This window comes from Lampris incognitus, chromosome 13 (genome assembly GCF_029633865.1).
Source record: "Lampris incognitus isolate fLamInc1 chromosome 13, fLamInc1.hap2, whole genome shotgun sequence".
NCBI lineage: Eukaryota > Metazoa > Chordata > Actinopteri > Lampriformes > Lampridae > Lampris > Lampris incognitus.
This window is the reverse complement of record NC_079223.1, coordinates 35,204,660-35,218,105: the sequence shown is the minus strand read 5'-3', so window position 1 is coordinate 35,218,105 and position 13,446 is coordinate 35,204,660. Positions and strand designations below refer to the sequence as shown.

At 44.8% G+C, this 13,446-nt stretch overlaps 1 protein-coding gene across 1 annotated transcript; it reads right to left on the bottom strand.

Annotated features, from left to right (window-relative positions):
• Positions 1-4,234: 4,234 nt before the first annotated feature.
• wnt8b (wingless-type MMTV integration site family, member 8b) lies at positions 4,235-11,471 on the bottom strand. Its single transcript, XM_056291862.1, has 6 exons — positions 11,241-11,471; positions 10,524-10,557; positions 7,424-7,562; positions 6,480-6,605; positions 6,185-6,327; positions 4,235-4,804 (listed from the first exon to the last, which is right to left on the bottom strand). Exons 1-6 carry the CDS (start codon positions 11,309-11,311, stop codon positions 4,235-4,237), a joined length of 1,083 nt encoding a protein of 360 aa, XP_056147837.1. The 5' UTR covers positions 11,312-11,471.
• Positions 11,472-13,446: the final 1,975 nt, after the last annotated feature.

The following is a 13,446-nucleotide window of genomic DNA, read 5'->3' as shown; positions in this document are numbered from 1 at the left end:
CCTGCTCCTCACATTTTCTCTGCAGATATCCACGGCCGGGGGGCTGACCACCCTGCTGTTTCCAGAAAGCTGCTATCTCAATCCACACAAACATCAGCACTCTCTCCTTCCTGGCAGATGGAATCTGTCAAGTCAAAAGAATCCTTTGACTTGGGAAACGCTGTCGCTCTCAGGCAAGTTTTATATTTTAGGTTAAATGTCTCACTGTCTCATTTTGGAATCATAAAGCTAACTGGAAATACAATGAGGTGTAACAATAAAAGCCCAACATCACAAAATAACACCAATAATTCAGAAATGTCCTTCATATTCTTAAACCAAACTATGCATATTTATATCACTAAATAAAAATAAAACAAAAAACAAACACAATAATCAGCACCTATTCCCAGGGTAAATGCCTCAATTGCCCTCTCATCTGTTTTGGCTCTCTCTCTTTTTACATTCATATTGTAACGTACATGGATAAGTAGACACGTTGGTCCTTGACTAATGGGTCGGACCCTTTAGTTGACTGGTGAACGTTGTCGCTTGCGGGGTGGGAGATACGGGTTCACGTCCCGGCTGTGGCGGTACCTGGGCTGCTCCCCTGAATTCGCGACATTGGTGTCAGAAGTGGGATGGTAAGACCGTGAGGTCATCGGCCACTAAAGGTCATTGGCCACTAAATTGGGAGAAAAAAGGGAAAAATCAGAAATACATTTTAAAAAACTATATTCCTATTTTCTGTTGCATATAACATTCTGTGCTTCACTCAAAATATTGCATTTTAAGTAGTAATTTAAACAGAATAAGTTGAGCAGCAATGCATCAGTGGATGTTATGTGAAAATGTACTTTGCAACCACAATAATCAATTCTTGACTGCAATTGTCTGCCACAAGTGTCCAACAATAAAAGCAATTAGGTAATTATAAAAGAAAAGAAGCAAACCACAGGTACATCTCTGCCACCGTTTTCTTTTAATCAGTATAATATGACCTCCTGTGCTTCCAGAAGTTAAAAAAAAAAGAAGAAAAAAAAGTTGTGAGTGAAAGTATTGCCTTAATCTCCCACCCTTCCTACATGGTGTCACCTCTCGCTCTCTGCCACCTTGGGCTCATGACTCAGTGCAAACTGGACCTGGCAGGGCCACCGCCCCCACCCTGACCCTCGAAGGTTTAGATGAGGGATAGACAGAAGTTCAGCCCCTTTGGTCAGAGGTCGTGTCACTCTCTGGGAGGGGGGTAGATGGGGGTCTCACCCTTACGGGCCTGCTGTTTGTTGGTCTGAGCCATGTTCTTTGTTTGATTTTTCATACGTCATGGTGAAAATGAAGGTGTGGGCATGTGCATAGGCATAGGCATACAATGTGTACCTCTTTTGCTTTTGTGTGCACTGAAGTGCAAGAGAAGAGTGATTTCTCGAACAATCTCCAGTTTGTCTATTGTGTTATGGAAATAGGCAAACCGTCATGATTCTAAAAATAAATCCTATGAGAAGAGTACAGTAGGTCTGAGGATGAGGATTATAGGGTCAGATTACCTAAAAGTTCAGAGCCTTTTCCTTTGGCTGTCTTAAGGAATATGCATCCTATACAAGTATTACTAGACTGTACCCTTTGAAATTCAGCTTTCAGCTGAATGAACCTCCTCAGACATATTAGATCCTGAAGCCGGGTCCCCAGGTCAAGCATAGTATTACCTTCATATCCAACCCACTAGAACAGGATTAGTCAACATTTTCTGCTGCCCCTGTTTCATCTCTGCTGCTGATTCAGAATTGATCCTGACTGAACAAGTGGAAAGTGTCGCAGGTGTATTTTCTAGGGCCAAAGGTACTTGTGTGAGGCTTTCCCATGTATCCACAGGCTGCCATGTTGGCGAGCGTGGCCCTGGAACTATCAAGGTATTCCCAATTTTCTTTTGTTTCAATATGTGAGCTATATAAGTGGGGAGATTATTTCACCCATAGGCATACTATATACGGGCATGCCACTGTTTAATAAGTGTCTCTCTTGACAAAAAGGTAATTGTTAAAAAAGTATTTTGGATGATAAAACTTCGATTCTGACCTGCGCGTTAGAGTCTACAGAAGAACAAGCCGTTTTAAACATGTGAAACCACTTTTGAATTTGTCTTAATTCAGGGTAAATCAAATATCAAGGCTGTGATTATTCCATATGCAATCTACTTTCGAACACCGTAGATGAACAATGACTTTATGCTCCACAAACAGTGAATAATCAGAGCTTCTTGTGTTTTCCCCCCCATCGCAGTAAACTGCAGTTCTTGCACAGAGCCGCAGGGCAGAGAGATGCTATAATGAGGAAGGTGTTGCTGCATGCCAGGCACTCCAGCTATACTACAGGGGGTCACCACAGATGGGGGGGGTGATTATGATCATTATTTGGTAAATAAGATGTCAACAAGGTGTTTCCTTGACACTTTATCATCTAAAAAGAGGAAGGTGCAGAAATGAACACCCCCCCCCCCTTAATAGGACCTCTAATCTCCTCTTTCACGTCCCATCTCGTCTCGAGGGTACCGGCTTCAGCTGCCATGCGCTAGCGTGCCTGGACCTGGCACTTCTCACTCGCAGGTGGGGTGAGTATCCTGGCAGGCATTTGTTTATAAAACCCACTTGTTTGGGCACAATACTTGAACTAACTTCATTTGAGGGAACAGTGTGAATCTGTGTAAAGCCTTTTCCCAAAGTCCTTTAGAAGGCGACGGTCCATTGAGAGGAGAGAAGAAGGGATTACCTTCCTCGACAGCGGTGCATTTCCGAGAGAGCTGATTAGCTCTGCATTCATTGTTAAATCAAGCAAAGGAAGGCCCTAGAGGAGTGAAAGGATCCAAATAGGTGGGCCCAGATATAAAACAGCCGCAGGAAGCCCAGTACAGGGGAACCCAAAGTTTTCCCAACATTTCTTTTCCCCTACTCCTGAGGAGGGGTGGCCTGAAAAAGGAGATTAGCATACAAAATTAGAGGCGGGGTGATTTTAAAGGGACGACTTGCCTCATGCCCTCCACCCCCATACCCTTACCCTGTCTGGACAAAGTTAATTAAACCAGTATTAAAAAGTAAAGAAACTTCCAAGCGCTAAGGAGTTAGGGGACTCTTTGAAGATTACCGCGATGAGGGAACGAAAGGGAGGTATTTGTAGAAGCAAAATTGAGAAAGGCATGATGGAAAGAAAGTATGATGAAAAGATTTCTCTTCTTGTTGCATTGCCCCATGGTATCCTATCCCTAATGCAAACAATGCAAAAAGTAAGGGTGAGCTGCACGCTGCAGATCATCAGTTGTGACCGTCACAAAGAGTGTGTGGTAGTGAAATGAGCCCAAGTCAAGCTCCTCATCCGAATAAGTGGTATTGTCTTCAGATCGGATGATGTATTAGGTTGAAAGATTTATTATTCTTCAGTGACATTCTTGATAGCAAACAACCCACAAAAGGTAACTAAGAACAAAGCACAACTATGAAATGCCGTGCAATAAATTAACAATGTACAGTACAAAGTGCTTCATTTAAATACATCCATGGGGCAGAGAAGGTCAAGACAGGCCAGAAGGTGAAAGAGTGGTCTGCGCCCAAATCATCGTGCTTCATCAGAAACGTTTCTCTGCAAAATTCAAACCCAACGGTTGGTTGGCAGTGAAGCTTGAGATATCGATAAATGAATGAGACATAGATGAGTATAGCGTTGAACCGCTTAGGGAGCGCTAAGGGCCTAACCTGTCTGGGTCTTGAAGAATAATGTTGGAGTCCTGTACCACCGATAGGGCAAATCCTCCATCAGGGAAAACTGTTCAATTGTTTCATGAAGCATTTTTTTTTCCAATGAGTGTGCATAAATAGAGTATGGCGTGGAGTAATTTTGACTTTGATAAATATTCTATAAATGCCCAATGACTTCTCAAAACATTATCCTACAAAGTACAAAAATATACCTTTAAATTAATTTATACTGAGAATTCTACAAAGGTCTAAACGTTTCCCTTCTCGTCCTCTCTGTCACACAGCCTCGTGGCACATCCCTCTGCCATTAACCTTTCACACAAGCCTAAACTTGTTCAGTTATTCAGTCCACTTGATTGCATTTCATTTTTTTAAAAATTCATAACACATGTACTTCACACACAGAGAGGGCTCGGGTACTGACCAGGGATGTGGTATTAAAACGACAAGGACAGTAGTGTGTGTGTGTGTGTGTGTTGGGGGGGGGGGGGTGTGGAAGATGCCATAGCGGCTCAGTGCTTTTTCCTCAGTCTAAAGCTCTTCCTGCGGCTGTTAGCACTCTCATTCTTCTCCCTCTGACCCCTTCTCTTCACACAAAAGTACTTGGTCACAGCCTTTCGACACTGCTCGCACTTTACCGCGCAGCACCAGTGGAATTTGCAATTGCAGCTGGACACCATCTCCGCCTTGCGCTCCTCCACGGCCAGGCCGCACTCGCCGCAGAGTCTCTTGCAGCTGCGTTTCTCCCACTTGTTCAAGTTCTTGCCCTTCTTCACGCACTCGCGGCCCTCCGTGCCTGGCAGGCCGAGCGTGCGGTTCTCCAGGCAGTAATCGGGGGAGTCCTCCAGGTGGACCAGCTCCTTGCGGGAGATGGAGCTGAAGGTCTCGGCAATGGCGCCCCGGCTGGCCGCGCTGTTCCCCGCTCCCCGGAGGAGGTCCACTTTCAGAGCCCGGTGATACTTCTCCTTCAGGTAGTTTCCCACCTCCCGAAATTCTGGGAGCTGCAGCCAGCAGGTCTGAGTGGTGCAGCTACCCGAGACCCCGTGGCATTTACATGTGCGCTGCATGGTTCCCTTCACAGCCTGAAGTTGGAAGAAGGAGAGAAGAGGAAACAAAAAGCTTTGATTCATTTTGACAAAGTATTTCATTTGTTGTCGATGTTGTCGGAGACAATGATATTTTGCACAGACTCTATATATTCCATTTTACGTGTGTGTGTGTGTGTGTGCATGTGTGTGTGTTCACACGTGTGAAAGGCATGATGTGTATTGTTGCTTGATTGATGTGTTGTCAAATTAACTGATTGCATGCTTGAGCTTTTGCACATAACAGAAAAGACGGGACACTGAAAGGAAGAAATGATAAGTTCAAGGTTCATTCCTGACATTTTTGTCAGCTATTGTCGCACCCTCAGTGTTTCCTGACTTTACCCGACACAAAACAGCTGTCGGTTGAAAAGGAACATTTCTTTTCGAGTTGGCGATGAACTCTCGGTGGAGGTGAGACTGAATCAAAGTTTCACATTGAGCCCCATTGTCCACCAGTAGAAATAGGAGCATTATTTAGCATGTTCATTATCAACATGTTTTCTACGGTGAGAAGACCCAATGGCGAGTCCCATTGAGTGGTGAAATGAAAAAGGATTTTTTTTTACCCCCCTTTTTTGCTCCCCATTTTTTTCTGTTACAATGATGCTCCAGGTGCTGTGGGGATCCTCGGGCTCAACAGGAGGGAGCACAGGCAGGGTAAACAAAGAGCACTTCAGCTGCATGCCTGTGGTCCCCTCAGCCTCCCCCAGCGCCCAACAAAGACCAACATAAATGTGGGATCCTTATTGCAAGAATAAAACTAAACACTTATTTTAAAAAGCGGCATAATACAGAACACTGTGCAATGTCTGGCTCCCCAGGAGCTCTAATTAAGCTTGCACCAGTGATCCTGAGATTCTCAAGTTGAGGTATTGTCATAAAGGCATTGAGCAACGGTAAATAGGCCCTTCTGGTACACCGAGCACACTGTTATTATAGGGGACGAGTGGCACCTCACTTGTAGGAATATGAAAAGGACGCTTGGGTGGCACACTCGGTGTTATTCGGCACAGGGAATAAATGATTCAAAGGGTACTTTACACTATGCAGCCGGTTGGAGGGGAAAGGGACATTCCCAAAAATCTAAGCCAGTTCTCCAGCTTCAACACAAGTTGTTTTCCCTCACGGCCACTCTACTAATGCATCGCTACAGCCATAAATACTGCATGGTTTAACGCTGAGAATGAATAGAGTTGCACTCTGAAATTAGCCTGCAACATATAGCCAAGGTAATAATAACAACACTTCATTTTAGCACATCTTCGTCATGCTCATCGGTCATTAGGAGGTGAGCCATAGCCTTGTTTTATTTTGTGTTTCTGCATTCTGCACATATAGTTTTTATCTGAGAGCATTATGTAAGTACTACTGTACCTTGCGTCCAGCCTCATTGTTATGGAGATTCATGGCTGCCCGTGCATCCTGCCCAGTCTCCAATGCGTCAACAAACTGTTTGGAGATGGCCTCACCAAAACCAACGTTATCACTGCAGCCCCCCCAAAGCCATCCATGACCACCTGGGGAAGAGGGCAATGAAAATTAAACCACTCTTATATCTGGCTGGTACCTGGCCAATCCACTTTAAGTGAGAGAAGGTGCAAGTGTGTTTCACCCTCTGTTTGTAGTAAGTATGTGCTGTGACGAAATGAGCATTTCGTTTATTCCTTACCCCGTTGTCCATTTCTGGTGTCATCACAGCCACAGTTGTCAAAGTCCCCCAGACTGCAGTTTCTGGTAAGTGTGTACATTACTCCAGCCGAACTGATGGCGTGGACAAATGCAGTCTCCCGATTTGCTGGCAACAGAGAGGTTCACTTACAGTATATTTTATCTTTCACAAGTTAGCAACAGATCACTTAGATATGAATTCTGGTAAATCTGTGTCAGTATGAGGGCTGAGAGAGACGATCATAAGTCGGACTTGGATGTAAGGGTTAATGAAATGACTGCTTCCTTATGAAATGTTGTTTGACGATATACATAAAAGTGGCCCGAAACTTGACTTGATCCGGGGCTTTTGGTGGCATGCATTTATTCCGGGGCTTTATATAAACACAAGGGAAAGAAAGCACTTCCCTTCATAAGCCACTGCTTTCCAAACGAAGCCCTCCTCTTCTCTTACCCTGTGACCCAAACCTTTATCTGTGGAGTGGTCTCCTACTTCAGCCACTCGCTATTCTTCCTCTTTGTATACTTTGTATGCAACTTTTACTCTTGTAATGTAAAACACACTGAACTAATTGTCTGGGCAATATCATGTTTTCACAAGCCCTGAATAGCAGGGGGCGGCCGTGTTGGATGTTGTGAGTCGGATTAGCGTGTTTGTTTTGGCAAGGCCGACCACGGCCACTGTAGCAACCAGTAAGAGTGACAGGTCTCATGTCAATACAAATATCCCAATTTCAGAGCCCCCTCCCCCCCTCAGAGATAACAGAGAGATCATGGACAAACACAAGCTCACAGTAACTGCAGATAGGAGGGTATAGATCTTGTCAATCAGTTAGGGTTTACTTCCAGTCCGCAAACAGAATTTATTGCCAGGTTTCCTCAACAGGCAGATGCTGAGAGGGGTTATATTATGAACTGGCCGGTCCATGGGGACGCCTGACTCACCGCTGCGCAGGCTGCTGTGTGTTGACAGCTGCAGAGCTCTCTCTGGGCAGTTCCAGCGGTCCCATGCAAACTGGTATTTACACTCCTCTATCCCACTCTGGGCCCCTGCTGCCACACTGCTGGAGTAGATCAGGTAAGCCTGGGGCGACAGAGAGGAGGCAATCATGAAAGCTGTTAAACAACACAAACGATACAGCACGATAAACATACGAATTTAAATTGATGGACGACCTGACTCTCACCATGAATTTAAATTTCAGTCTGTTTCAGAACTACGGAGCCCCTAAAGGGACATGAGCAAAAAAACAAAATTTTTTTCAAGAGCTTTCTTTTGTTGTTGCCATTTTCCACCTTTATTGGATAGTGGTAGTAGAAAGAGAGAGACAGTTAAGAGAGAAGGCATGGCATGCAGCAAAGGGCCTGGGCCAGATTCGAACCCAGGCCGCTACGGTAAGGACTCAGCCTTATAGTGGTACACACTCTACCAGGAGGGCCACCGGGGCACCCCCAGCAAAATTTTATCCCCCCCCCCCAAAGTTTCACGTGCACACTTGAAACTTTCACGTGAGCACCAGAAGCATGTCGCTTTAGGGGATCCATATATAACAGATGGCATTTATTGTTTTTTATTGTCCTCATTTAGCATTCATAAGCACACTTTTAACTCAAAGCAACTCACAATGACAGTGCCTTAGCGGAGCTGAGGGCAAACGTTGGGGATTGAACTTCACAACGTTGGGACATGTTGGGGGTTATAATGGTGCTGTTAGTAATAAATTGAACATTAATTTCAACCTCCTCATTTAATCCCGGCATGTTTAGGGCCACATCTCTCTCTGCATGGAGACAGCTGTGATAATTCACAGTAGGTCAGCAGTAATGGTCAGGAACACGTCTCCCTTCCAAGGGAGTTTTAGAGAGCCGGCTGATCACATCCGAGTTCACTTTATTATCATATACATGTAAAAAGTACCATGTACCTTCAAATGCAATGAAATGCATGTGCCCTGGCTATCTCAGTCCTTAAAACTTTAAATAAGGAAATAATAAATAACAGCAAAAACAATAAATCAGAAATCAGAAATGCCACAAAATAACAGATCACTGAAATTTATGTAAGGCACCTACTGTTCATTATTCTGACTATCTGGGGGTAAGAACTGTCTGAGGCGGCTGGTCTGAGCTCTGGTGCTCAGAATCAGGTTTATTGGCCATGTAGGTCTGCACACACGTTGAATTTGACACATGGCTCTCACAGTGTACTTGACATAGAATAACAACACTACAACACAACAATCTTCAGATATACACACAAGGATTGACTATATAGAGGTGAAATAAGAAGCAATAAAGTGCAATGGTGCAGAGAATATATCAGAGATGCAAGTATCTGTAAGTGTTGTCCTGAGGGAAGGACAGAGAACAGACCATGCGCTGGGTGGATAGTGTCCTCCATGATACTTAGGGCCTTCCTTCTGTAACAGATGGTGTACATGTCCTGAAGCTGTGGCAGCGCTGTTCCTATGATGTTTGAAGCCGTTTATACTATCCCCTTTAGTTGTTTGTGGTCCTGTTCAGTCAGGTTGCCAAACCACACCAGTATGCTTCCAGTAAGGAGGCTCTCTACAGTAGTCTGATGGAAATTGACCAAGGTTTTTGTGGACATTCTGAATTTTTCAAGACATCTCAGAAAATATAGTCTCTGTTGCGCCTTCTTAATGATACAACTGGTGTTTAGAGACCAGGAGAGGGAGTCTGAGATCTGAATGCCTAAAAATGTGAAGTTCTTCACAACAGGGACACCGTTGATGTAAACTGGTGTCTGAACTGTTTTGGACTTCCTAAAACCAACAATTATCTCCCTGTTTTCTCAACATTGAGGGAGAGGTTGTTATCTTGACAACATATGAATCGGTCTCTCATCTCCTTCCTATAGGCATCCTCACTGTTATCATTTACCAGTCCAATTACTCTGGTGTCATCTGCGAATTTCACTCTGTTGTTATGATCCAAACTGTATTGAGTGTGAGTCCTGAGCAGACCAAGGGCCTCGTCAGACTGATGTTGAAATTTCACAACAGAATCAGGACGGGTAAAGTCAAATGTAGCACGTGAAAAAGAAACTTGAGATGGGATAACTTGGGATAAACTTGTCTTGATTTAAGATTAACGGACCGGTTTAACCCCTATCACCAATCTGGACCATATGATTTTCAATTTGAAGGATTTCCCCGCACCTTCAATTCTACACAGGTCATCCTGATTTGTATGAGTAGTTAAAATGACATGTCGACAATCACCTGTGAAATTACAAAAACAAGTCCTCAAGAGTTGAAGAAGTCTACCAAGTTGAGCGTGTTCAATTATATACATCGGATGAAGGCCGTCTAGATACATGATCATGTCCTGAAATTTGAAAAATGTGGTGTTCGTTTCTACAGATTTCTCAAATCCAATTGGCCGCCGTCCCAAAGCAGTTCTCCATCTCCGCTTGGCTTTCGCCCGCTGGCCGGCTGCTTGTTCAGACTGTGTGAACGATACATACGAATATGTCTCGAGTGGCCTTTGCGGAGATTGAGAACCACCTCTTTCACGGGGGTCTGGCTCGCTAATGATGACCACCCACTATAGCCATGCCTGCCCATGCCTCTCCTGCTTCTTTACTCACTCAACCCGGGGACACACAGCGCCTCTGAACGAGGTCAAGTACATGAGAGGTGGGGTTGGGGGGGGGGACTCCACAAAGCCACTCTCAAAGGGCAAAGAATATCATTGATATATCATTAGCGCCATTGTCGCACACAGGCGTGGACCAGAGCTGCATCCCTGCAGTTCAGTGGAGACATCTGCAGCCTGGTGGGCTAACTATGTATTCTGTTATACAGCCCACAAGAGACAGACTTCACATGTGTGCTTGTGTTTGTTATAGAAAGCATCTTTTTTAGGAAGTAGTCTCTCTCTCTCTCTCTCTCTCTCTCTCTCTCTCTCTCTCTCTCTCTCTCTCTCTCTCTCTCTCTCTCTCTCTCTCTCTCTCTCTCTCTCTCTCTCTCTCTCTTTCTCCTGGGAAAGGGATAAGAAGATCAAAAGAACGCTGGCTTACCTTGGGTCCAGTCATCAAGAAATTATTCACTGACCTGGAAGGGGAGACAGCTTATTAGCTCGGGGAAACAAAGTGTCCCTCAGAGGACGGATGAATACTTCTCTGCTCTGTTAACATCTCTCTCATTAGTGCATTTCATAACATGATAAACTGTGCCATCAGTCGGCATCCCAAACCTAGTAAGTCCAACTTAAGGTCTGCTTTTTTGTTTTGTTTTGTTTTTTTGCAAAGGATCTAAAGTTGTATTATCATAAGTGAAGCCCATGGGATACATTAAAACACAAATAAATAGTTACACCCCCCCCCAAAAAAACTGTTAATTTTTATCTTATGTGATTATACAAACCAGTTATTTCTGCAAAAATAGCCATGCTTTATGATTAAACAATCTAAAAAAGGCACAATTCTCTGTTCATACAAACATTTAGGATGTTGGTTACAGTCATTACAATTACAGTTATTTTTTGTTTTTATATAGAAGTTTCTGTATTTCACAGTGGAAATACCGGTTCATTCCTAAAAAAAAAACCCACATACCGAGTCCATCATTATTCTGACTATTGAAAAACAGACAAGACAAAAATAAAATAAAGAAGAATTCAAACAATAATTGCGGTGATTTACGTCTTGCCTTGACACAATGTACTTTCTATAGCAGAAAGAGAACACGGGGAGGGGGTAAAATTGAATAAAACACAGTATTAAAATGTAACTTACCAGCAGCAGTAAGAGCTCATGTGTGCCAACAGAATAAAGATGTAATAGAAAACCTCCAAATGCATGAACATTCTGACAGGTGAGGGGGAATTGCCAAGCTCCACCAACAGCGTCGAGGACTCTGAGCTGCAGATCCACGTAGAACTTCACTCCGGCTACCCAGAGTCTCAAATAAGATTTCCTTTTTTCTTCTTTTTTTTTGGGGTGGGGTGGGGTGGGGTGGGGTGGGGGTGCTGTGAAATGGAGCCACTCTCGTCCCAACAAGAGATTATCTGCTTAATTAAAGATTTTCCCCTTCTGACTTTCCCGGCCAATCAGAGGTATTGGCCCAAAGAGAGAGTGAAATGATCAAAAGGGCACCCCGGGCCTTCCCCTTGCTCCGCCGCCACCGGACACTTCATGTCCCACACCCAACCGCGGCTCTGACCTCCTGGATGTCAGGCCCTGAAAAGTTCATCTGAGCTAGCCGCACACTGAGCTGGAAGACGCACACTGAGCTGGAAGACGCGTGAAATTGATTGTCGTGGATTAGGACGTTGTGCCCCCCTCTCTCTCTCCCGCCATACCCCTTCCCCAGAATGATGAGTGGTTGTAGATTGGGCGACAAAAACAACAACAACAACAACAACAACAACAAAAAACAGGTTTTTGCTCTTTGTTGGTGAGGAAATGAAACATGGTTTTCGCAAAGGTGTGATTCGGTGTGTATCACTCTGGTGGGGACCAAACCCAGACTAGGTTTAGATCGGACGTCTAAATTCATTCATTTCAGCAACGTTGAATGAGTAGACCATAGAAGCAAGTTCAAAATGGTTAAGATGGAAAAGAGAAGAGAGGAGTCGGTGTATAGCGACCTCTCCTTTTTAAGTCACCATCTTAATTGGATGAGTTGACATGACGGTACATCCTTGATATCAGATTGCCCTACAACAGTAAAGGTCAGTTGCTAAGGCAACAGTTAAAAGTAAGTGGAGGAATAAAAGAAATACACCCCTCGAAAATGACAATATAATGGTGATACACCACAACGTTTGAAGATACGTCCTTTTAAACGACCTATTGAAAAGTAGTATATCTCAATACTGATACGGTGGTTTGATAGCTATCCAGTTTCGCGATGAGGGACACCGGATGTGTTTGCGTCATCCGGTAGGATATGAGCACGGGCTGACGCTGCACGGACACGTATCTCTCGTTAAAGCAGGTTGAGATTTACTGCTGACATTTTAATGTAAACCCCAACAGAAATTAAAAGACATGGGGGGGGGTAATAGATTAAAGGCTGAGCTCAGATAGGGTATTTGCAACACTAATCCAGACGGTCCCTCCCTCACATGTGGTGAAGGGGCTATTCCCAAATAACCCCGTCTGACCCTCAGGTCCCTTCGGGCAATCACCAACCTGCCTCCCTGTGTGCAAACTGGGATGAGAAAAAAAAGAGGTGATCGTGGATTAGGGTTTATTTTTTGAGGAATGACAGCCCTGTGAGACAATATGAGCTGATCACATCTTGGGTACGGCTTTCAAACTACCTGCATACTCGCAGCACACGCATGCAAAAACACGTTTTTATTGCGCCATGCAGAATGGAGGTTTGCGTTTTAGAGATCAACGCAGGCTCGACAAACCAGACGCTGAATCGCTTACATGGCCGCAGCAAACTACGCATTTGTAAAGAAATGTGGAGGGAGGGGGGGTGCACGGCCACATGTTGCGCCGATAACTTTGCCAAATTGCCCCACCTATGGATTCGCATGCACCCACCTAGTGCCAAGCGTCAGACTCGTTGGCAATTTGCGGTTTTGAAACACTGAGTCAAAGTATGTTGGCAACACCGATTTTGCAGCGATCACCCCACGGCGCGCGCGCACACGCACACCGCCTCTGACAGCGGAATGGTTTACGGAACGGCATGGCGGCAACGCAGACAGGCTGCGTTACTACATAAAACTTTCGAATAACAAGCCCTTTCATTGCGCATACATGAAGGACCGGGGTGTACCAGACCAGTTTGACAGTGCCGGGCTATAAGTGAGTGTGACCACACTGAGGTGCTACATGCCGGGGGGAAGGATGGTCTGACAGTCCACAGCCAATGAAGAGAGAGGCGGCTGATGTCACCATCGGGGCAACGAGAGACGCGAGGAGCTCCAAAAATCCACCGGCGGTCGGACCACAACCTCTGCACATGGACTCCTCTTGGCCG